The 25,016-nt window shown below is 32.2% G+C and overlaps 3 protein-coding genes across 3 annotated transcripts; 2 read left to right on the forward strand and 1 right to left on the reverse strand.

The window, feature by feature from the left end:
* Nucleotides 1–8,790: 8,790 nt before the first annotated feature.
* On the forward strand, nt 8,791–12,606 carry LOC139862134 (N6-mAMP deaminase). Its single transcript, XM_071850688.1, has 11 exons — nt 8,791–9,055; nt 9,994–10,064; nt 10,183–10,274; nt 10,358–10,417; nt 10,529–10,729; nt 11,165–11,241; nt 11,318–11,387; nt 11,511–11,624; nt 11,705–11,771; nt 11,929–12,033; nt 12,162–12,606. The coding sequence occupies exons 1-11, from the start codon at nt 8,979–8,981 to the stop codon at nt 12,290–12,292; spliced, it is 1,065 nt and encodes a 354-aa protein (XP_071706789.1). The 5' UTR covers nt 8,791–8,978; the 3' UTR covers nt 12,293–12,606.
* Nucleotides 12,607–14,848: 2,242 nt separating this feature from the next.
* LOC139862438 (pentatricopeptide repeat-containing protein At1g11630, mitochondrial-like) lies at nt 14,849–16,294 on the reverse strand. The gene has a single exon (XM_071851041.1). The coding sequence runs from the start codon at nt 16,265–16,267 to the stop codon at nt 15,053–15,055; it is 1,215 nt and encodes a 404-aa protein (XP_071707142.1). The 5' UTR covers nt 16,268–16,294; the 3' UTR covers nt 14,849–15,052.
* A 3,711-nt stretch (nt 16,295–20,005) lies between these two features.
* Nucleotides 20,006–24,666, forward strand: LOC139861131 (tobamovirus multiplication protein 1-like). Its single transcript, XM_071849430.1, has 11 exons — nt 20,006–20,455; nt 20,827–20,917; nt 21,010–21,062; nt 21,541–21,633; nt 21,718–21,789; nt 22,086–22,158; nt 22,639–22,684; nt 22,848–22,911; nt 23,547–23,600; nt 23,964–24,041; nt 24,145–24,666. Exons 1-11 carry the CDS (start codon nt 20,243–20,245, stop codon nt 24,235–24,237), a joined length of 930 nt encoding a protein of 309 aa, XP_071705531.1. The 5' UTR covers nt 20,006–20,242; the 3' UTR covers nt 24,238–24,666.
* Nucleotides 24,667–25,016: the final 350 nt, after the last annotated feature.

The following is a 25,016-nucleotide window of genomic DNA, read 5'->3' on the forward strand; positions in this document are numbered from 1 at the left end:
TATATATATATATATATATATATATATATATATATATAAAGTTTAATTCCTATGGACTTTAAGAAAAAAAAATTAATGCATAAGAGAGCTCCCAACGGATCTGTCTTGGACTTCACCCAGGCCACCGTCCACCTGGGCGCCGATGGCAGCGGCTCGCGCAGGGGGCCGCCCAGGCCATCGCCTGCACTCTTTCGTCCCTCGTTTAGTGCTTCTGTGAAATATCTCGGGACGGGAGTATATGTATATGTTGGTGTATTTGTTGATTAAATTTCTAATTTTTGTTATAAAAGTAATAATTGGATGATAATTTTATTATTATTATAGATATTGCATAGTATATTTTTTTGAGTATAAATAGGTGTGTTGAGTTAGAGTTTATAGTATGTATTTTTTGGTTAACAAAAACACTCTCTCTCTCTAGATTCCAAATGCCACCAAACTCTCATTGTACATTTTTCTATAAATAAAAAACCAATTACTCATACCTTTTGTTCAACCTTTGTTTTCTCCGTTTTACAGTATCTCTATCTCTATATACCTTCTACAGTCAAGAACCACTAAAGGTAGTTATAAGCCTACTGAATTATAACACGTTATCAGCACGATTATCTCAACATTTATACTAAATATGGTTGGCTCTGCCACCTAACTAATATATGGTCGGTTATACCACCTAAATGATATATGGTCGACACTGTCGCCTAATTTACATTTATGTTATCTAACATTTATTTATGTATACTAACATTTACAGTTATGTTCACTAACATTTATATTTATGTTATTTAAGTTATATATGGTCGGTTATACCACCTGAATTATATTTTCTGTAATCTAACTCTTATTAACTTCACTAACATTTATATTTATGTTATTTAAGTTATATATGGTCGGTTATACCACCTGAATTATATTTTCTGTAATCTAACTCTTATTAACTTCACTAACATTTATATTTATGTTAATAAGACCTCATGATTGTACGCAACACGTCATTTGACAACACGGTACTTTATGTACGCAACACGTCATTTGACAACACGGTACCATGGGTCGAGATTAATTCCGATCAATACGAATACGATGGGGTCTTTATATGTTATCTAACATTTATGATTACTTATGCAATTAATCATTATTTATTTCATGCATACTAATGTTTATTCTTAAATTTATAATCTTAAAAGTTAAAATAAAAAAAGTAGTTTGTATTTTTATTAAAAGTAAATCTTAAAAGTTAAAATAAAAAAGTAGTTTGTATTTTTATTAAAAGTAAATCTTAAAAGTTAAAATAGAAAAAGTAGTTTGTATTTTTATTAAAAGTAAATCTTAAAAGTTAAAATAAAAAAAGTAGTTTGTATTTTTATTAAAAGTAAATCTTAAAAGTTAAAATAGAAAAAATAGTTTGTATTTTTATTAAAAGTAAATCTTAAAAGTTAAAATAAAAAAAGTAGTTTGTATTTTTATTAAAAGTAAATCTTAAAAGTTAAAATAAGAAAAGTAGTTTGTATTTTTATTAAAAGTAAATCTTAAAGGTTAAAATAAGAAAAATATATTATAATAATATATATTATAACTTAATATATATTATAATAATATCATTAATAATATAATATAATATGAACCTATATTCCCTTATGATTTTATTATTTGTAATCATACCATTATTCCTTTGTTTACTACTTATGAATCTAAACTAATTCTAATTGCATGTTGTTATTTATCTACGAAAAAAAATATTATGATTATGATTATGATTATGATTTATGTTGTTCATCTTTTTGAAAATAGAAAATGTCAAACTTATCAAAGCTTGAGTTTGATGCCTTAGACGTATCGGGAACAAACTACACATCATGGGTTATGGACGTAGAAATAAATCTTGGATCATTGGGTATTCTAGAAACTTTAAAAGAAAATAATACTTGTTCCGATCAAGATAAATTAAAATCAATTGCTTTTATTCGCAAACATATTGATACCACCTTAAAACATATGTTTCTCACTATCAAAGATCCACATGTTTTATGGGAAAGTATCAAGAGTAGATTCGATAATCAAAAGGAAATATTACTTCCAGCTGCGAGGGAAGAATGGAGAAATCTAAGGTTCCAAGATTTCAAAAAGGTAAGTGAATACAGCTCGGCCATGTTCAAGATCCGTTCAAAGCTTCAATTCTGTGGTCAAGAAATAAGTGATGCTGATATGATGGAGAAAACTTTCTCCACAATGCATTCTGCAAATATAACTGTGCAAGAAAATTTAAGATTGCAGAATTAAAAAACTTTTTCCAAACTTCAAACTTATCTCTTAGTCGCAGAAGTTAATAAAGAATTACTGATGAAAAATCAAGAATCTCGTCCTACCGGTGCGCTAGCATTTCCTGAAGCTAATGCTATTAACAATAATAATAATAATAATAAAAGAAGAAATGCACATGGACGAGGGTGTGGAAGAGGTCGTAGCCATATTGGCCAAAACCATCATCATGGAAATTACCATAACAATAATAAAAATCATAACTATGTTCGAAATCATCCTTATGGTAATGGTCGTGGTGGTGGTCGTGGTCGTGGTGGTCGTGGTGGTCGTGGTCGTGGACAAAGAAATAATAATCCACAAAATTATAAAATCCAAACACCATACAATCCCACAAATCACAATGTTGAAGAAGGCTCTTCAAAGAATGTTGAAGATTCTTGTTACCGATGTGGTAAAATTGGCCACTGGTCTAAAAACTGCCGAACAAATCAGCATTCTGTTAATCGGTATCAAGAATCCCTAAAGGGAAAAGGAAAAGAAGCAAATCTTGTGGATGACCTTGATACAAAAATCACTGAGCCAACTTGTGACTACTTTAATGAATAAATTTCTAATATCTATATATATATATATATATATATATATATATATATATATATATATATCCTATTATATGTTCTCGTTAAATAAATGGTTGTAGATTTTCAATCTACACCATATCTAGTTTACTACATATTTCCTTATTATGTGCTATCGTTTGTAACATGTTTTGAATGTAATATATTGATGAATTATATACTCATTATTTTTTTCTCATATTTTTTTTTGAAGTTCATGATGTATACTGCTGGAGTAAAAAATCAGTCAAATGGTGGAGATATTTGTATTGCAGACAGTGGTGCCACTCACACCATACTCAAATCTAAAAAATATTTCACAGGCTTGAAAGCAACGGAAGGAACTATACATACTATATCAGGTCCTGTGGACTTAATAAAAGGAATGGGAAGGGTAAAATTCATGTTACCAAATGGTACGAATTTTCTGATAAATAATGCCTTATTTTCTCCCATGTCAAAGAGAAATTTGTTAAGTTTCTCTGACATATACCAAAATGGATATGATTATCAGTCAGTGACAACAAAAAATGAAAAATATTTAAGTATCACTGATAAGAATCGTGTAATTGAAAAACTACCAAGACTTCATTCTGGTTTACATTATACACATATAAATGTACCTGAAGTAAATGTGGTAGTTAAAGAAAAATTATGTGATCCTGTAATGATCAGTTTGTGGCATGAGAGATTAGGTCACCCAGGATCAACAATGATGAAAAGAATAATACAAAATACACATGGACATCCATTGGCGGATCAAAGGATCCCTCATGATGCACTTATCCCATGTACATCATGCTCACTTGGAAAGTTGATAATAAGACCATCACCTCTTAAGGTTGAAAAAGAATCACCAATGTTTCTTGAAAGAATTCAAGGTGATATATGTGGACCAATTCATCCACCATGTGGACCATTTAGATATTTTATGGTTCTAATAGACGCATCTAGTAGATGGTCTCATGTTTGTCTATTATCAAGTCGAAATATGGCATTTGCAAAATTTCTTGCTCAAATTATTAAATTGAGAGCACATTTCCCTGATTATACTATTAAAAGGGTGAGACTAGATAATGCCGGTGAGTTTACGTCTCAAGCATTTAATAACTTTTGCATGTCTATTGGGATTATTGTTGAACATCCCGTTGCCCATGTGCATACACAAAATGGTTTAGCTGAATCATTAATTAAACGATTGCAGCTAATAGCTAGACCATTGATAATGCGAACAAAACTCCCAGTATCTGTATGGGGCCATGCAATTTTGCATGCTGCATCATTGATTCGCATTAGACCAAGCGCAAGTCATACATATTCTCCTTTGCAACTTGCTTTTGGTCATCAGCCAAATATTTCCCACCTTAGAACATTTGATTGTGCGGTTTATGTCCCTATCGCACCACCACAACGCACTAAAATGGGTCCTCAAAGAAGGATGGGAATATATGTTGGATATGAAACATCTTCAATAATAAGATATATTGAACCCATGACGGGTGATGTTTTTATAGCACGTTTTGCTGATTGTCACTTTAATGAAACATTATTCCCTAGATTAGGGGGAGAAATAAAAAATAAAGAAAATGATGTTTCATGGTGTGAACCTCAATTAATGTATCTTGATCCTCGCACAAAAGAATGCGAGATCGAAGTTCAAAAAATAATGCATATGCAAGAACTTGCAAATAAATTGCCTGATGCATTTACAGATACAAAAAGAGTGACTAAATCATATATACCAGCAGCAAATGCTCCAGCTCGAATTGAAATTCCAAAAACTGGCAATAATGTTATTCTTGAGTCTTTGCCACGCCAGAAACGTGGGAGACCAATTGGTTCCAAAGATAAAAATCCTCGAAAAAGAAAATCAGCTGATAATGAGGTAAAAGAAAGTGTTCAAGAAGAACTACAAATCAATACTCCTTCTGCAGAGGAGATTGATGATGTCAATACGGAATTTTCAATCAATTACGCACATTCAAAAATATTATGGAACCGAAATGAAATGAAAAATCTTGATGAGATATTTTCATATAATGTTGCATATGACATCATGAATGATGATGATGATCCAGAACCAAAATCTGTCATGGAATGTCAAAATAGACATGATTGGGATCATTGGAAAGGAGCAATACGAGCTGAATTTGAATCACTCAATAAAAGAAAAGTTTTCGGATCTATCATTCTCACACCTAAAGATGTGAAACCTGTGGGATATAGATGGGTTTTTGTGCGAAAAAGAAATGAGAAAAATGAAGTTACAAGGTATAAAGCTAGACTTGTAGCTCAAGGTTTTTCTCAAAGACCGGGAATTGATTATGAGGAAACTTATTCTCCTGTTATGGATGCAATTACTTTTAGATACTTAATCAGCCTGACAGTTTCTGAAAATTTAGAAATGCATCTCATGGATGTTGTGACTGCTTATCTTTATGGATCACTTGATAGTGATATATATATGAAGATACCTGAAGGATTTAAGGTATCAGAAGCAACCAATGCAAAACCCAAAGAAATGTACTCAATCAAGTTACAAAGGTCTTTATATGGGTTGAAACAATCGGGTCGCATGTGGTATAAACGATTAAGTGATTACTTGATAAGCAAAGGGTATACCAATAATCTTATTTGCCCATGTGTTTTCATTAAGAAAACAACATCCGGATATGTGATCATAGCTGTTTATGTTGATGATCTTAATATCATAGGTACAAATAAAGAGATCCATGAAGCCATTCAACTTCTAAAGAAAGAATTTGAAATGAAAGATCTCGGAAAAACCAAGTATTGCCTTGGTTTACAAATTGAACATATGCCTAATGGTTTACTTGTACATCAAACAACATATACTGAAAAGATTTTAAAACGTTTTAATATGGACAAGGCAAAATCATTAAGTACTCCTATGGTTGTTAGATCACTTAATGTTGACACTGATCCATTTCGTCCCTGTGAAGATCATGAAGATATCCTGGGACCAGAAGTACCATATCTTAGTGCAATTGGAGCTCTTATGTATCTTACAAATTGTACAAGACCTGACATTTCTTTTGCAGTTAATTTGTTGGCAAGGTTCAGCTCAGCTCCTACCAAAAGACACTGGAATGGGATCAAACACATATTTCGATACCTTCGAGGAACTACTGATTTAGGATTATTTTATTCTAACGAATCAAAATAAGATTTGGTTGGTTATGCAGATGCAGGTTATTTATCTGATCCACATAAAGCTAAATCTCAAAATGGATATGTATTCCTAAATGGAGGTACCGCAATATCATGGCGTTCTCAAAAACAAACACTTGTTGCAACATCATCAAATCATGCCGAAGTAATTGCATTACATGAAGCCAGTCGGGAATGTTTTTGGTTGAGATCAATGACACAACTCATTACTGATTCTTGTGGACTAGAACGCAATAAAAGTTCAACAACTATCTATGAAGATAATGTAGCTTGCATAACACAGATGAAAGAAGGGTATATCAAAAGTGACCGAACAAAACACATACCCCCTAGATTCTTCTCATACACTCAAAATCTCATTAAGGACAACCAGATTGAAATGAGATATGTTCAGTCCAGCAAAAACTCTGCTGACCTTTTCACCAAAGCACTTCCAACTGCTATTTTTCAGAACACACGTTCATAATATTGGCATGAGGCATGTTCAGAAGATGTAACAACTCAGGCGTTGCCTACTTGAGGGGGAGTCAACTCTATGGTGCACTCTTTTTCCCTTAGCTAAAGTTTTATCCCAAAGGGTTTTCTTTAGCAAGGGTTTTAACGAGGCAGTACTAGTTATTCACTAATAAAATTATCATCCAAGAGGGAGTGTTATAAAAGTAATAATTGGATGATAATTTTATTATTATTATAGATATTGCATAGTATATTTTTTTGAGTATAAATAGGTGTGTTGAGTTAGAGTTTATAGTATGTATTTTTTGGTTAACAAAAACACTCTCTCTCTCTAGATTCCAAATGCCACCAAACTCTCATTGTACATTTTTCTATAAATAAAAAACCAATTACTCATACCTTTTGTTCAACCTTTGTTTTCTCCGTTTTACAGTATCTCCATCTCTATATACCTTCTACAGTCAAGAACCACTAAAGGTAGTTATAAGCCTACTGAATTATAACAATTTTTTTAATTTTTGTTGGAGTTTCAAACCCATTTTCATGAGTGTTGTACAATGTACGTGTATAAGGTTGAAGATGAAGAAACTATATTTTTTTATTTTTAAGGTAGGGTTCACCGAAAGATGCTAGTTGTATACTCGGTACATATTTATTTTGTTTTATCTTTTTAATAATTAATCAAATTAATTTTAATTTTAAATTATATGTAGTTTAATGTAATTAATAATAATCAAAAATTATAATATTAATATTAACTAGTTATCGAACCCTCGCTTCGCGCCGGGGGTTCGATTTTCAATGTATTTTATTGTGTTTAGTTTGTAAAATTATTTCGTGGCTAACGATCATGTCGTTGAAGCGCAACTCGAGTCGAACTAAAAAGGCAACTCGAGTCGAACTAAAAAGGCATAACCCGTCAAAGATTTAAATGTTATTTTACATCTCCGTGTTTCGCCATGGAATTGTCGACTTTTAATAATTTAACGCAAAATCAACGTGTATGAAAAATACCTCAAATATTTATCGTTTTTAAAAAGCGTCCGTTTTGCCTATAGTTAGTGACATTGTGTTCCTAAAATTATTTCGAGTTTAACGATGTTCTCGAAAATATTTAACTCGTTGCGAGCGAGAAGATATAACCCGTTGAATATTTGGGTGGAGTTTAGTTAAGTTTTTTTTTTATAAAAATAGTTATTTGTCACTTTAGCCCCCTCTTTGGGGGGTCGGTTTTTTTTTTTTTTTTTTAAGTTGGGGGTCTTTATTTGGAAAAAGGAAAAAGGAAAAAGAAAATAAAAAATAAAAGGACGAAAACGCCCCTAGTTACTATTCATCATTTTGTCTAATAGTTAATATTTCTCGAAAAAATTGAACTCGTTGCGAGCGAGAAGATATAACCCGTTGAATATTTGGGTGGAGTTTAGTTAAATTTTTTTATATAAATAGTTATTTGACACTTTACTCCCTGTTTGGGGGGTCGGGTTTTTTTTTTATATTTTAAGTTGGGGGCTTTATTTGAAAAAAGGAAGGAAAAAGTAAAAAGAAAAAAAAGTGAAAGGACGAAAATACCCCTGATTACTATTCACCATTTTTGTCTAATAGTTAGTATAGTAATAATAATAAAAGTATTTTTAATTTAGTTAAAATAATTAAATGTGAGTCCCAATTATTGTAAAAAAAGATGTAATTGTTGAGAGTGTTAGTCTTGAGTTTAATCATGAGAAGGAAGTGATGATGTAACGTTGATGTGACATTTGGTCTTTCAGAACCTCTCTAATAAGTCTGACCAAGTAAATCACGAGTACTTCACTGATTTCCACTCTAAGACTGTATATAACCCGGCATCAATTTTATCCCGTCATCCCACTTGGCAACAGCTTTGACGCCCCTAACGCGGCGTCAAAATTTGACGCCCGGGGCGTCAGTCGAAAATTTGACTGGTGTGTCAAATGTGTGTCAGCCAATCAGATTTTTTCAAATATTTTTATATATTATTAATTAATATATTTTATACCCAACTACCAATAATATTTTACTACATCACACATTCACAAATTTAACCCTCAAATTTGACACTCTCCTTTATTTAACTTCATCTTTTGACCCAAAAAGTAATTACTTGTCACCGCCACGTTGAAAACAGTCTAATTGGAATGGGTAAAATGTTCATCTACGGCTAAATTGTTAAGAAGTATTATAAATATGGTGCATTTAAGAAATTAGTACATCAATTGCAATATCTTTAACAATTTAAGCATCAAACGTTTAAAATTAATCAATTAGTCAAAATCATTTATAAAGTCACTATCTGTTTCAATAAAACAATTAGGGGTGGGACTTAAATTGCAACAACAGTTCCCTCGTCTACCTGATTTGGTGCCCTAATTGTGAGTTAAGCTTCAATTGCAAATCAAAGTTCAAAATCAGTAAAATTAAAAGATTGATAGAGAGATGGATTGGTGTGTTTCAATGCCAAAGGTGGAATTGCATGCTCATCTTAATGGCTCCATAAGAAATTCAACTCTACTGTATGTCTTGCTTCTTTATCTTTTATTATTTATCTTTGTATTTGTATTATATAGAAGTTGTAATTAGGGTTTAATTGCTGTAATTTAGTACATATATGTGAGCATTATATGATTTTAGACAACGTGAGTTTACTTTTGATGTGAAACTGGATGGATTAATTCTCTAGTCCAATTTTGAAATGATTTTTTTTCTGTTACAAAGTTCAAATTTTGATCACAACTTATTTCACCAATATTGTGAGAGATTTGTTGGTGGTGGGCTATTTACAACAATTGTCAAAAAGAAAAAAAAAAAAGAAAAAAATAATAAAAGGTGCTGCTAAATTTGCATATCTGCTCTTGATTACAGTTACAATCTTTTGCTTACATAATATATCTTTCTAGGATTTTTCTAAAAGTGATTTTAAGGAATGCTGTTAAGATGCGTAAATTCGTTATTATTAACGGTTACATATTAATTTTAAGGTGGTAGTTATTGAAGTGTAATGCGCACGTTAACGACAACATAGAAACCTTGTGTTGTAGCACACGTGGTAGTGGCCTACCTCTTTTAGCGAGAGGTCAGGAGTTCAACTCCTGTGAGGTGCAGCATTGCACACAAGGTTGCCCTTTAACCCTTGATTTCCACCCAAGGCTGTCTTTCGCACATCTCGTTGCGGGGGCAGTGGGGGAGGGGGGTTTTACCACCCATGCCCTCATATTGGATCGGGTTTCCTCTTGGGCAGCAGTTGACGGCGGGTTATGCAACTGCAGGAGATGCACACGTGGATGGTTTAGTCCCCTGGGTGATTCCAAACTGCTGTTAAAAAAAAAACACATCATAGAAAAAATCCATTTATTACTAATAAAATGATGTGGTATATGATATGTTAGACATATTTTGTCAATTTTAAGTTCTATAATTAATATTTGAGGCTGAATTTGTAAATTGTGAATAGAGAGCTTGCTAAAGAATTGGGTGAAAAGGGCACCATTGTCTTTCCTGATTTCGAGCACGTTATCCTGAAAAGTGAGCTTTCTTTTCCCATGTTTTTATTTCTTCTCATGTTTATATGTTATATATTGTAATTGTATGCTGATATTGTTCTCTTCATGCTTTCTTTCCATGAAAAACTGGATTGGATTAGATGACCGTTCACTACGTGAGGTGTTCAAATTATTTGATCTGATTCATATGGTTACCACTGACCATAAAACAATTACAAGAATTACAAAAGAAGTACGTTACTGTTTGTTCCTGATATACTTTTGATTTGTGTGTATGCACGGGTAATGATTTCTTTTTTTCTTTCATGTTTAAAGGTCGTAGAAGATTTCGCAGCTGAAAATGTGGTTTACTTGGAGTTAAGAACAACTCCTAAGGTACTTGGGTAGTTTAATTTCTCCTAAATAGATAATTGGTAATGTATGGTTGCCTTGTTATTATAAATTGATGATTAATAGTTACTGTGTTGAACTAATCAAAGTTTTCAGAGAAATGATTCCATAGGTATGAGCAAGCGGTCATATGTTGAAGCCATTATTGAGGGTTTAAGATCCGTGGGTACTAGTCTTAACGTCAACTTTTGTACGAATGATTCTATGAAACTTTCATCTAAAACCGAAAAGAAGATATATGTAAGACTTTTACTAAGCATTGATCGACGTGAATCTACTGAATCTGCGATGGAAACGGTATCTTTATAAGACTTCATGTTAATTAGCTACACTTTTTTTTTCGGAGTTGGCAGTACCGATTTGCTTATGAATTAGTAGATTTGAGTTATGTTTTATGTCTAACGGGTCAAGTGGGACAAGTTGATCACAAGGTGCACAAATTGTATTTTAAAGCTTAAAACTAAGATTAGCTTGATGATAAAATCGTTAATCTTCTTTGACACGGTTAACTATTTGAAAAAATGAATTACAAGGTTTGAGCAAAAAGTGTTTTAGGTCAACCCGACCCTGCCTATTTCAACTTTTAGTAGAAACATGCTTGTTTTGGACCCGGACTGGTTTCTAACACTTACATTTATCCACCCGACCCACATGATTTGCTACCTATAGTTTCTACGTTTTCTCAAAACCGTAAGGTTGATGTTTTCATGTCTTGAAACTGTATTTTTTTAGGTTAATCTTGCTTTGGAAATGAAGGATATGGGTGTTATTGGTATTGACCTTTCTGGCAATCCGACTGTTGGTGAATGGTAGACATAATACTTCTATATGATTTCGTTTTGTAACACTGAAATATGTTTTGATTTTCTTTTTTTTTAATTTTAGGAAAACATTTTTCCCAGCATTAAAGTTTGCTAGAGAACAAGGTCTTTCAGTTACACTTCACTGTGGCGAGGTCATTTTTCTTCCCAACATTATTTTCTATGAATTGGTTAAATAGTGAACTTTAATACTTATATTAAAATATTCTATTAGATTATCGTAATAACTAGTTTATTTCACGACGTAGTGCGTTTAGGTGCCTAATCCAGTTGAAATCCAAGAGATGCTTGAGTTTCTTCCTGGCAGAATCGGGCATGCATGTTGCTTTGAAGATGAAGAATGGAAGAAACTGAAATCATCCAAAATCCCGGTATTCTCTTTTTTTTTCATAAATAAATATTTGCTCGTCGTTTTAGTAAGTCTTAAATATATATTTCTATATGTATGCAGGTTGAAATATGTTTAACATCCAACATCCGAACCGAGACTATTTCTTCATTTGATCTTCATCATTTTGGTTAGTTGTTCTTTCTCTTATTTGTACTTTTATTGGAAATAGGGACCATTAGTTCAAATTAAGTCTTTTTATAAGTAAATGAGTTAAAAATTGACTCGTATACAGAGAATATATGAATATAAAAGACAATATATAACACGCTGATGTTTGTTTACAGCCGAGCTATACAAAGAAAACCATCCGATAGTACTCTGCACAGACGACTCGGGTGTATTCTCCACAAATCTTTCCAATGAATACGCCCTTGCATCTGCTACTTTCGGTACGTATTTATTCACTTTACTTGCTGGTGCATGGCAAGTTGTACAGTACAACTAGGGTTCAGAATTCTCAATAAAGACGATTTCAGAAATGGTAAGCGATTTTTGATCTTCAATTGCTGATTTGCAGGTATTGGAAAGGTAGAAATGTTTGAGCTAGCAAGAAAAGCAGTCGATTTCATATATGCTGGAGATGAAGTAAAGATGGAACTAAACAAACTTTTCGAATCAGCTGCTACTACTATGCTAGAGTCCAACTAATAGTGCTCGTGTTACAAGTCGACGAGTATTGTAATCTTGCTATATATTATTTCCGGAACACATTGGTAAATTGGTATTTTATTTTATGTCTCCATGATCATTTTATAATCTGACTATCACTTTATATCTTATTCTGACCTAGCAAATTACAATGTTCAACAAGGGTAGGATTTTCAAACTCTACTAGCTTTATTGATGTGCCCGAAATTCTGCCCAAATATGGAAATAAACGAAGTCGTATAAGATATAATGCTCCGGCCAGTTTGGACTAGGTATACAGAACAATTGTACAATTATTTAAAAATTTCAAATATATGGAGTAGAAGTTATCTTTAGTTAACAATAATGGTTTAATAGTTCAATACTTGAAGAGATTGATTGCAAGAAACCAATCATATCATTATTAGTTGGTTCACAACAATGATGGTTAACCAATTTGATAAACATATGTTTCTATTCTTACAAATACAAAACTCTTTTTGGAATATGCAACTATATTTAGGCTCTCATACAAAAAGGTATTTGAAAATGGGTAAACATAGTAAGTGGGTCTTTCCTGTTCAAACTTATCAAATGAGGATAAATATTTTCCTCATTTGTACGTTGACGAACCAGTTTATCATGTGAACCCTTTTCTCTAGCCACGTCAAGATATACAGGTAGTTTAGTTTGATCATGACACCTTGTGTGAGAATATTTAGACGTCAATCATCTTGTAATGATTAAAGAGAACATAAACGACAATGAATATTTTGATTGAGCAATACCTACTTAAAGTTGGAACAATTGTTTGGGTGACCTATTTATTAATCAAATGGTTGAGTTCAAGTATCACTTAGATACGAAAAGCTGCATGAAAGGTTAAGTGCAGAAAGTGAAAATGGTCATTCTAAACCATTTAAACTTTCAACTCAAAACACTTTTTACTTGGCACCTCAGATACAATAATTAATATAGAAAGTTAATTGACAATTGTGTATTAATTCTCATACCTTGCATGCGTGAAATTGAGTATTGCCGTTATTGTGTGTTATTCTATTCAAAAGGGCTTATCAAACACTATGAAAGCTCATATCACCATTATCAAAACCACTCACCATTGTTGATCACCACATTCACACCTCAAAAGGCATATTATATAAGACAAGATCCTCTAGTAAAGTCACAAGAGACCAGTGTTGTAAATCTCCCGAGATCTCCCCGAGATCTCGTTTTTAGAAGGCAACCGAGACGAGATGTTCATCTCCCGAGATTTCTTAGTCAACGGGGTCAGACTTAGTCAAAGCCACGCTTTCTCGGATTTTCTTGCTAAGTTGTAAGATTATCTTGTAAAATTCGTATTTTCTAAGATTTTCTCGCCCATTTCTTGGATATTTTTCTAAAATATCGTAAAAACGTATATAAATATACATATATTTATGTTTTTATGTATATTTTTATTAAAAAAACTATAAAGTCAACGTAAGTCAAAGTCCGAGATCTCCCCGAGATTATTCCGAAATGCCGAGATCTCCCTAAAAAAGTCCAAACGAGATCTCTCCGAGATCCGAATTCTCCAACCTTGCAAGAGACACAGTGCACCACTGCACAAGTATAATTAATAAACAACTTTCGCTGTATATAATAAAATAATAATTAATAATAATAAATAAATATAATGTATACAAATTACGAAAGCTTTGGTGTTTTTCGTGATTATTCTAATGAATGGGATTTAGTGATTTACCAAGAGAGCATATTTCACACTTCGGATAAAGACTTAGAAAATGCAATCATCACTTCTTTCATTTTAGAGACACCAAGACAAATGCTTGCACATAGATGCAAAAATCTTTATAGTGAATCAGTGATAACCAAGGATTTCAAGACCTAGTTTAAAACATAAACAGAGCAAGATACATTGGAGATCATACTGTCACCGCACACACAAGGTACACTGTATATTCAACAGATCTATCAATGATCTGAGATTTATGTGCACCAGCACAATTATATACAGAGTATTTCGTTTCAGAAACTTCTATTGGGTAACGCGCTAACCGCAGAAAACAAGTTTTGGTTCGAATGGGTCATCTTCAAGAATGATTAAAATGGGCATTGTCATGTTGCATTGACCAGCTAACACAAATCTGTTTATTTTTCCAAACTAGTTATAAACAGAAAGATGATGATATGAACACAAACAAATAGATAGATGATCTTAAGTTTATATAAAACAATTTCGGAGGTTGAATACATTGATATATTTAGATATACTTTATATAACATTCATCCCATTTGACACAATATGATTATGTAAACTGTTCCTCTATTACCCAATTCATTCAACCGTTTAGATTAAATGCAACCTCATATACGAGTGAATGGATCAAAACTATCATCTCTAAATTTTAGCATTCTACACTCCGTCAACGTGTGAATTTTGCCTTAATTTCTTCTCACAGGAAGAAGATATAACTGTGATCACATATTAATCTGTCATCATTCAGATAAATGAGATCCAAGAAAGTCATAAAGTTAAAATAAATATGAACAGATGCATGCTAACAATTGGAAGGTGAAAAGGGATATGGAAATACAAACTTTTCTCTTAACGTTTCGGTCCAGCCAAATACTAGCACAAAATTCTAATGAGAACTGAAACCCGGCTACATTATGAATTCAAAATAATGAAATTACCAGACATATTAATGTTAATATTGACGCCAAAACATGAACAACATTATAATGTTATCATCCACGTACCTAGTCAAACGTACTCTAACTTGGTAATTTCTCTTCTACTTCACCCCACGCATCAGCATTCTTCGGAAACCTTTCTTTAATCTGCCCAATAAGCTCTTTCGCCTCATCAATCTTCGAACCATTTGCAAGCCCTTCAACAAGTAACTTCATAGACGAAAAATTCGGGACCCAATTCTTCTCCATACTCTTCTTGCAAACATCCAACGCGGCTTCAAAGTCACCACCTTTACACAAATAATGAACCAACGTAAAGTAACAATCACTCTCGGGTTTAATCATCTTCTTAAACAACTCTTTTGCCTCACTCAACTTCCCCTCCCTACAAAACCCATGGATCAAATGAGTGTACGTAACCGAATTAGGCTTCATCCCCCTTGATTTAAACCCGTCAAGTAAAGCCTTAGCTTCCATCGTTTTCTTAAGCTTACACAAGCTTTGAATCCTAATATTATACGTTCCGAGTCCTATATGAACTTCATGTTTCTTCATCATTTCCAACACCCTACCAACATCCTCAAACTTTTCCTCTTTATAAAAACCAGCAATCATAAGACCAAACGTCGTAGCATTCGGCTTAATATTCTTCCTAACCATTTCAGCAGTAACCGAATAACACGAACTCGATGAACCCGACTCACAAAACGCCTTAATCACAGTATTATAGCTATCAAGATTCAACTTCACCCCATATTTCCCAGGAAAATAAAGATAAACACGCTTCACCTCATCGTATTTTTTAGCTAACATACACGAAAACAACAAAGCGTTCAAACATTTCACATTCTGCCCAACACCTAGTTGAGGCATTTTATCGAACAGTTGGAATGCATTGTCCAACAACCCAGCTTGACCGTAAGCAACAATCGCATTCGATATAAACTTTTCATTGTTCAAATCAGGTCTAGTTTTTAACAATTCATCAATGAAATTACGAATACCTTCGAAGTAATTCAACTCAGTCAGCTTCGAAATCGCGGTCGAAAACGCAACACGATCGAGGTGGGATTCCGGTGTGAGTGCAGCTGCTCGGCAGATTTCAATGATTCTTTCTGGGTTTTTTTCGGATTTGAGTAATGAAAGTGCTGCTCTTGATTTCTCTTTACTTGAAAGTGGTGTGGTTGAATCAGGGTTTAGGATTGATGATAACTTACGAGATTGAATTTGATATATTGTGTATAGTTTTTGATGATTATATGATTTTAGTAATCTAAGTTTGGTTATGGAAGCCATTGATGATATAAAAATGGGATTGTAATGTAAGTGAGATTTGAGTGAGAAACAGGGGTTTTTGAATTTTGGGTATTAGGGTTTTTAGTCAGATACAGAAATGGTATCAAGTAGTATGTCGCAAAATAAGTCCTTGTATTTCAATCTTTTTGTTATTTTACCCTTCTTATTTTGAGATAACTATGATCATCCAAAAAAAAAAAATATATATATATATATGCATTGCGTACCCCTAGCTGTTACCCTTTTTTTTGCGTAAAAATATGAAATTAGATTGAAGGTGATTTAAAGGTAAGTCACGAATGGTATAAACCGTAACAATGGAAACAGGATCGAGTGCTTTTTTATATGTTTTTCTAACTAAGAAATGAACATATATAAATACGAGAAAAACCATCATCTAAAAATGAAAAGACCTATAAAAACGTTATATAGACCGAATATACAAACATCATATCAAAATCACCACCCAAAACAAACCACCTATCTGAACACACTAGACCAACTGTTAAACACACATAAAACTTGTGCTCTCGCAACATAATAACACCCAACACATATCAACAACCACTAATGTCATATACGAATGAAAAAGGATAAACATAAAGATGGATGTTCCGGACATTCAATGTGTCAGGAAGAAAATAAATGAACTTGATACATACATATTGATCGCTCAATATAATATAATATTTTGAACAAAACATTCAAAACGTAAGTTTATCAGTAATGCAAGATACGGTAGTGCTAACCGGTTGCGGAGATGAAAACTTTTGCAATTTGTTGTGATGATACGTCAAATTACAAGGAACAAATATGGTACATAATGACCGTATTTGTTGGTATCACTCACATGAGGGGTTAGATTTCTTAAATTGGTATGAGGGTTTGTGGGTGATTTTACCGTGTCGGGTGACGATTCTCTATTTGGTAACTCATATTACAGCTTTGAGTGTAATTGGTTTTACGCCACTTATCCTTGGTAGGAATCGACCGAATATGAATGAGAAAATATATCTTAATCGACTCCAGATGTTTTTATTAGAATGATGATACATTAACTAGACATTGAATTTATCATCTTTGATACTTTATGAGTGGGGTAATGTATTATGTATATACAGATGTTGATTATTTCTTCGTTGCATTCTTGTTTATTTATAGGGAAATTTAGCATCAAAGCTCGAAGGTTGGTGGCTTCTATATTTTGCAAGATATTCTACAAGTTACTGTATATTTTACCTATGTTACTATGACTTTGCTTTTCTCATATTATCAAATTGTTAGTATTATTCATCATAGCATTTATGTATTTTATGATAGCATTTATATATTTTATGATAGCATAAATGTATTTTATATATTTTAATAATACTTACTCTATTAAATCTCCTAGACTATACATATAATATTTTAATTTTAATATATACGGAGTATGTGTGTAGTCTAATAAAAATACTATCAAAGGGTTTGTCTTCTTTTATAAAACATATATGCCGCTTGTTATTATATATATATAAAAAAAAAAGAGTAGCAAAAAAGAGTTTTTTGAATGTATGTATTTAAAAGAGGCAAAAGAGAGTAGCTTCCTTATTTCCGGTCTGGCATGCTGTGGGGAAATGGGTGATGGTGTTTCGTCAGGCTCCAGTGGGCTACCGGGGACCGCTGGATGGGTTGACAAAGTCAACACAGGGCTAACATGTTCATGCCGATACACATGTTTGAAACAACATAGGTCACATGGACCCTAGGTCTGCGATGACTACTTTCTTAATCATTTAGATGTTTTATTTGGGTAAAAAAATATGGTGCATCAAGATATTTTACAATCTAATAAATTGACTCTCCTCTTTCTACCTCCATCTTTCATTATTGTAAGTACCTCTTTCTTATATTCTTTTTTTTTTTTTTTTTTTTTTTATCATGTAAGTTTAATTAGTAGAAGCTTTTTAGACATGAAATATAAGAAGATGGATAGTTGTGTGTGGACATTAACACCTACATCGTTGTCATTCATAAGTAAAGAGTACAATTTTAGTGATAGCTTTAATATGGAAATTGCTAGTGAAAATATTTGTAATGCTCCATCTGACAAGGTTGGCTTTTGCACGCTGACTTTGATACTTTATGAGTAGGGTAATGTATTATGTATATATGAATGTTGATTATTTCTTCGTTGCATTCTTGTTTATTTATAGAGAAATTAGCACCAAAGCTCCAGGAAAGGATATTTTACAAGATATTCTACAAGCTATATTTCACCTAGGTTACTATGACTTTGCTTTCCCATATCATCAAACCGTTAGTATTATTCATGATAACATTTATATAATTTATGATAGCATATATGTATTTTATATATTTTAATAATACTTATTCTATTATGTTGCATACCTAACGTATTCCATAAATCATTAGGATACAAAAATGAGTGCATGAACACTACAAGTGAACCATAATGAAATCTTCCTTCATTGAATCTATTGTTTTACCAAGATGTAAAAAAAATTCAACAAAAGTAAGACAAAATTGTTTGAAAAAAATAAGAAAGTCAGATGCAAAATGCTTTCACAAAATACTTGGCAACTTTTATGATGACGATTATATATAAAAAAAACTTACTAAATATGGTTAAAAACTTAGTTCAACCGAGTGTGAACCATTTTTGACAAAAACTACCTAATTTTACCAGTTACCCAACTCTCACGGCCAACCCATTTTACCAGCTCTAAACATAACAGTACAACACATAATCAAATAGTGAAGAAGAAAACTATCCTATGCATGAGTAGCAAATCTTTTGAAGCATTAGAAGAAAGATCAATTTAGAGCTCTTTTTGTTATAATCCTAAGTGACCCTTACTTATTTTGTTTTCTTCCTTCATCTTCTTAACGAATCTGATAGATTATATCCCCAGTAGCACCAGGCCAATAGTCTCCGTTGGAATACGGTAATCGTGCAACAATCACCCTTAGCTTTACATTCCCCAGAAGATTCGAAGAAATGATCGTACAAATTAGTCAAGTCCACCACAATATTTTCCTTTATCGCCTTTCTCAACATTTATGAATACACAGTAAACAAATCAAATATGTTAGGAACGCATGATAAACAAGTTATCTACCAGGATCACACTTTGAGCATGTTTAGGCAGCATGAGTTATTCATTAGTTCGAGTTGGATGTGGTTTGCGCTGGATTTTATTTTTTGGTTTCAACCAGGTGATTTATGTTGAGACTTCGATTCGATTGTTGGAATGGATACTGTTTGGAGTTTGGGGTTCTTCGATTGATATGTTCAAGTTTTGGATCTCAATAGGCTCGCATCGATTTATTTGATGCATCAATGGTCCGTAATTGTTAGGTCAACGTATTTGTGCAATACATTTAATTTTTATCTAAGTCTAGATCAATAGTTTTGTAAAATACACCGTAAAGTCTTGACAAACAGATGTAGACGTTGAATTTGAATCATTTAGATGTTATGAGCTACTTTAGTTTAAAATATGAGATGTGATATATTTAAAAAAAAATTGTAGATCCACCACTATTAATATATGTTTTCTTGCAAAAACAAAATTAACAATAAAATAATTGTGCTTAAGATTAATATCATTATTAATATTAATTAATTAATGTGTGATTAATTAATAATTAATAATTAATTAAGCAATATTTTATTAATTTAATGACATCTAGACATATCCAAGAATTAAAAAGGGGAGTGTGGCGGAAACAAACAAACAAACTCAATCTTTCCTTCTTTTTCCTGCTCATCTAAACCATCAAAACACAAATTTCCCCAATTTGTTTTTTACTTTATAATCTGTTTCAATTTCAATCCACAACCGTGCACACTGCGAGATAGATTGATCGATTGTTTTTGATAACCAGTTGTGGTTTTCGGTAAGATCGATCAATCAATTGATACATATACGATATTGAGTTGGTGTAATATTTGCTTATTAGGGTTTCAATATGTCAAGAATGTTACTGAGCATACCGTCACCTGTTTCATCATCATCATCATCATCATCATCATCATCATCAATCAAGATATTTGATCTGTTATCATCAGCATCATCCGCATATTCAAATTGGTGGGAAGAAATTAATGAATCAAGGAATTGGCAAGATGGAATCTTTTTCACTCTTTGTGGTTTTTATGCCCTAGTTTCTGCCATAGCTCTTGTACGTATACATATGCATATATGTTACAATATATCTTTAGGGTTTTTGTTTGTGTATTTTAGGCCTTGTTAAATTTTCACTGATGATGAATTAGTATCCCCTTAATCTTTGATGTTATGATAGGGTTTAAGTTAACTTTTAATTACAGTATGATTCTTCACTTAAATCTTTGTTGCCTTGTTAAAATTTGCGAATAATCGTTTTGTACTTTTGTTGGTTATGGATAAATAGGAGTTGATTGAGTGGTAAAGTGCTAACTGAGCTTTGGGTGTAACAAATTTTCAATCTTTCTTGCTCTGATACTACCAATTTTCAATCTTTCAATCTTTCTTTCATGAATGTTTGTTTTGAGTTGCTGTTTGTCGTTACAGATTCAATTAATTCGGATTGAAATCAGAGTGCCCGAGTATGGCTGGACTACACAGAAGGTTTTCCATCTCATGAATTTCATTGTAAATGGAGGTAGCATCTAAAGGATTTATTATATTCTTTTTATCAAATGTATTTTTTTTTTACTAATATGTATATATGTATGTCACTATTGTTTTTTGCAGTGCGTGCAGTTGTTTTCGGATTTCATTTGCAAGTATTCAATTTGCATCCCAAGGTGAGCATGGTTCTTTTGATTAAGGCAACTTAAAGCTACAATATTCAGTTTCTAATCTATGGATAAACCTATTCTTATTCCGATATTTAGTTATTATATTATCTGTTCCATACCTACTACAACAAGACTGAGTATTAAACCGTAATCTGTTGTAACCTAATTACTGCTTCTTTTTTGTCTTGTTTAAACGACCTTTACTCACGTCTCGCTAGACATGTCTCCCTTTTTTACAAGATTAACTTCATATGGTCATTTTAAGTAGTAGTTCTTAAATGATTCGAATTTTCAAACACTGTTCGATGATAACAAGTTCAAACAACAAAAGCATATCAGAAGACCATCTACCGCATCCTATTTCATTAAGTTGTATATAATTCGATTAATGAAAGTCACTCAATCACTTAAGCACATTCAAAACGTTCATCACAAACAACCCTTTATTATTAGTAATAAGATACTTGTAAGTTTCTGTTATTAGGTTTGCATTTGGGTGCTACTCGAAGTTCCAGGACTACTTTTCTTTTCAACATACACCCTCCTTGTTCTATTTTGGGCTGAGATATATCATCAGGCAAGTTAACATAATATTCCCATCTTTAATTTTTAATTTCCTCTCTTTTGGTATCTTGATATTTTTGTTCTTATGAATGAGCAGGCAAGAAGTTTGCCAACAGATAAACTCAGGACAACATATGTTTGTGTTAACGTTGGAGTATATGTCATTCAGGTAACTTTCTTATACACATTCACGTATATCAGTGATATATAAATGGTCAATTCTGGTTATGCTTATTTCACTAACAGGTATAATGGGTAAAAAAATAAAATTAGCTTAATAACAATAGGGTATTATGGTCCAAAGTTGCCAAAAAATTATTATAATGCATAAAGTCTGATGAATTATCTTATTCAGAAATTTAGTTTATTACTAAAAAGGTAAAGACATGTTTGGTTTTGTGTAACTATTATGATATTATTAACAAAAAAATGAGATTTTGAAAGTCGTTTTGTCATTCTTATCAGGCTTGTATCTGGTTGTACCTATGGATAGACGACAGCCCGATGGTTCAATTTGTGGGAAAATTATTCATTGCAGGTAAGTCTTGTACAGTATTACTTATTGTGCAATATAAGATTGTAACCTGACTCTTAATAAGCCTATAAATAAAATAGAGTAAAGGTTATAAAGAAATAATGTTAAAAATGACATAAGCACTTTAGAATCTTAATGTATCAATTCATTATAAACAAGCTATGCAATGCTCTTTTATAAAAGGACCTCTGGATATATTTCTACTGTAAATAAGTTGTGTACACGATTAGTTGATTTAAACACAACTTAATTATGGAGACTTTTACTCGTTTCACAAGCAAACTCTACTTCTACCCACAAAATGTTTATGATACTTCTATTAATCTTTTAAATAATCGGAATCTACCAAATACTTAAAAATACAATGATCCGATATTACAATTGATGACTACATATACCCAAAGCAATCCAAATTCTATCTTTCATTGAATTTTAGTTTATCACCTCTAGTTATCCTTGAACACGTTATACTGTATTTTGCAGTTGTATCATTCATGGCGGCACTGGGCTTCTTGATTTATGGAGGAAAGTATGTTGAATAACTCTTGAAAACTCATTTTAGCAAGTATTATTGATGCTTTCAGCCTTATTTTACTGTTGAAACCAATGTCTTTATTTCTTAACCTTCTTCTTTTTGTTCTTTTTTTGTTTTTGTTTTTTACCCTTTGGATTTATATATTTATTGTATTCAGATTATTCTCCATGCTGAAACGTTTTCCTATTGAATCAAAAGGGAGAAGGAAGAAACTTCATGAGGTTGGTGCTTGTTTATACCAAGCTATTATTTATATGAATTATTATTATTATTGCCGCTTTATGATTTCTTAATGGGCGTATGCTTTTTAGTTTTGTCTTCACAATTTGGTAGTCTATGCATTTTAGTAACATATATAGATAGATTACATAATCAGTTAAAAAGTTATATTGTGATAAAAAAAATTATATATTTTTAGCTTTTTAAAATTAGATATATTGAGATTTAAGAATAAATCATTAAAATTACCTTCAGTTTGAAAAGAGTTGATTGGGAGGAAAATGCCAGCTAGTGATAGATTTTGAATATGTGACATAGTTGAAATTTTATTACATTATAATATGTGTACTAATTAGCTTCGTACTTCACTATGTTATGTGGTTAAAAAGAATGTGGCCTCAATCAAGTTCTAATTAATCTATCAATGCTGGACTAGTTTTAACAAATTTGCGTCTCTTTTCTAATTGAATGTATATGAAACTCACGAAATAGATAATAGATAATTTACAATAATAGACGATAGAGAAAATTGGCATTAGTAAGCTGCAGCTGAAGTTTTCTTTATTAGTCTGTTACATACTTCAGCATAGCAACCTAAACGTTCCGTTTGTGATGTAACTTGTGCTAATTTATGCAGGTTGGATCTGTGACAGCAATATGCTTTACTTGTTTCGCTGTTAGATGCTCTGTGGTAAGTTTCTATCTAGCTTCCTCGCCTAAACATTACAGAATTATAAATAGTACAGGAGTTAAAAAAATTTCCTTGCCAAGTTGGCCTGGATTTAGCCCTGACAATCTATGCCATCTTTTTAAGCTTTTACATAAAATTATTCTTATCGAATATGATTAGCGAAATAATATATGTATGTACTTCAACAACAGTTTCGATATTATTTTTCAAATGATAATGCTGTTTTAATCATATAAAATACACTTTAGGTGTCTTTACCCATCTTTGCATTTTCAAATTTCCTAATTTTAACCCGACTGATCACAACCACCAAAAAAAAAAAAATCTGTGACGAATTGTTGAATATGTTTTTGTCACCTGCAGGATGTGCTATCAGCTTTTGATTCAGAAGTATCATTAGATGTTCTTGATCACCCCGTCCTTAACTTGATCTTCTACATGGTACTTTTAATATTTCCATAAACTATAAGTTTCAAGATTCTGTTTGTGTTCTTCTAGTTTTTTATTTTTTTATAAATATAATTATCGATTTTGTTATGAACAGCTTATGGAGATCCTGCCGTCAGCTCTGGTGCTATACATTTTAAGGAAGTTGCCTCCAAAGAGAGTTTCGGCTCAGTATCACCCTATTCATTAGCCATGTCTGCATCTTCTCGTGGTGGTTATTCGATCAGATTTTTTGTACAATACACGTGCAAAAGTAAGTTAAGTTATTTGGATTGATTGAGATTGTTGTGGCTTGAAAATCTGAGACCTAAGCTTGTAATATTTTTGTGAAAAAGAACGAGGTTAGTGTACCATCATCATCATACACTCGATTGGGTGATATTTTTCAAGGATGACTAATAATCGTGGAAGGATATGTTTTTATGTATGTTCACTCACGTTTTTCGTTTATTAAATGTCAGATTGAACACATCTATGTTGGAAACATTGTCATGAATGTTTGGTATGTATGATGTTAGCCCATTTTTAGCGAGTCGTGGCTTTTATTTTTTAGCGATTTTTAGCGAGTCCTGGCTTTTGTTTTTGAGAACTTGTTGATGAGCTTCATAAAAACTAATCCGTATTTAAATATGTTTCATAGAAGTTTGGATGTATGCATATTTAGACGAGATTGTGATATGATTATGAACTCGATGTTTATAAAAAGAGGATTAATATCGCATAAAATGTAAATTGAGTGTGAGCTTTTCTTTTCCTCAACCAATTCAGTTCTGATTTTATAATGAAAATGGAAAATTGGCAAATAATCGGAAAATTTGGTTTGCAAATAATCAAAAATTCCGTCTCCGTTAAACAGAAGGAAAAGCCCCGGTGCAATATGCATATTAAACTATTCGATTCCATTTTTAAAGCCTAAGCAAATTAGAAGAGGTAAATTTCTCGGTCTTGACCCCATTGATTTTGCAACCG

Source organism: Rutidosis leptorrhynchoides, chromosome 8 (assembly GCF_046630445.1).
Source record: "Rutidosis leptorrhynchoides isolate AG116_Rl617_1_P2 chromosome 8, CSIRO_AGI_Rlap_v1, whole genome shotgun sequence".
Classification (NCBI taxonomy): domain Eukaryota; kingdom Viridiplantae; phylum Streptophyta; class Magnoliopsida; order Asterales; family Asteraceae; genus Rutidosis; species Rutidosis leptorrhynchoides.

Bases quoted from the DNA above. Each gene is read 5' to 3' on its own strand.
- LOC139862134 (XM_071850688.1), top strand. From the start codon at position 8,979: ATGGATTGGTGTGTTTCAATGCCAAAGGTGGAATTGCATGCTCATCTT. The intron at 11,388-11,510 runs GTCATTTTTCTT...TAGTGCGTTTAG, and splicing joins TTACACTTCACTGTGGCGAG to GTGCCTAATCCAGTTGAAAT. The intron at 12,034-12,161 runs GTACGTATTTAT...GCTGATTTGCAG, and splicing joins CCTTGCATCTGCTACTTTCG to GTATTGGAAAGGTAGAAATG.
- LOC139862438 (XM_071851041.1), bottom strand. From the start codon at position 16,267: ATGGCTTCCATAACCAAACTTAGATTACTAAAATCATATAATCATCAA.
- LOC139861131 (XM_071849430.1), top strand. From the start codon at position 20,243: ATGTCAAGAATGTTACTGAGCATACCGTCACCTGTTTCATCATCATCA. The intron at 22,912-23,546 runs GTTGGTGCTTGT...TAATTTATGCAG, and splicing joins GAAGGAAGAAACTTCATGAG to GTTGGATCTGTGACAGCAAT. The intron at 24,042-24,144 runs GTACTTTTAATA...TGTTATGAACAG, and splicing joins TTAACTTGATCTTCTACATG to CTTATGGAGATCCTGCCGTC.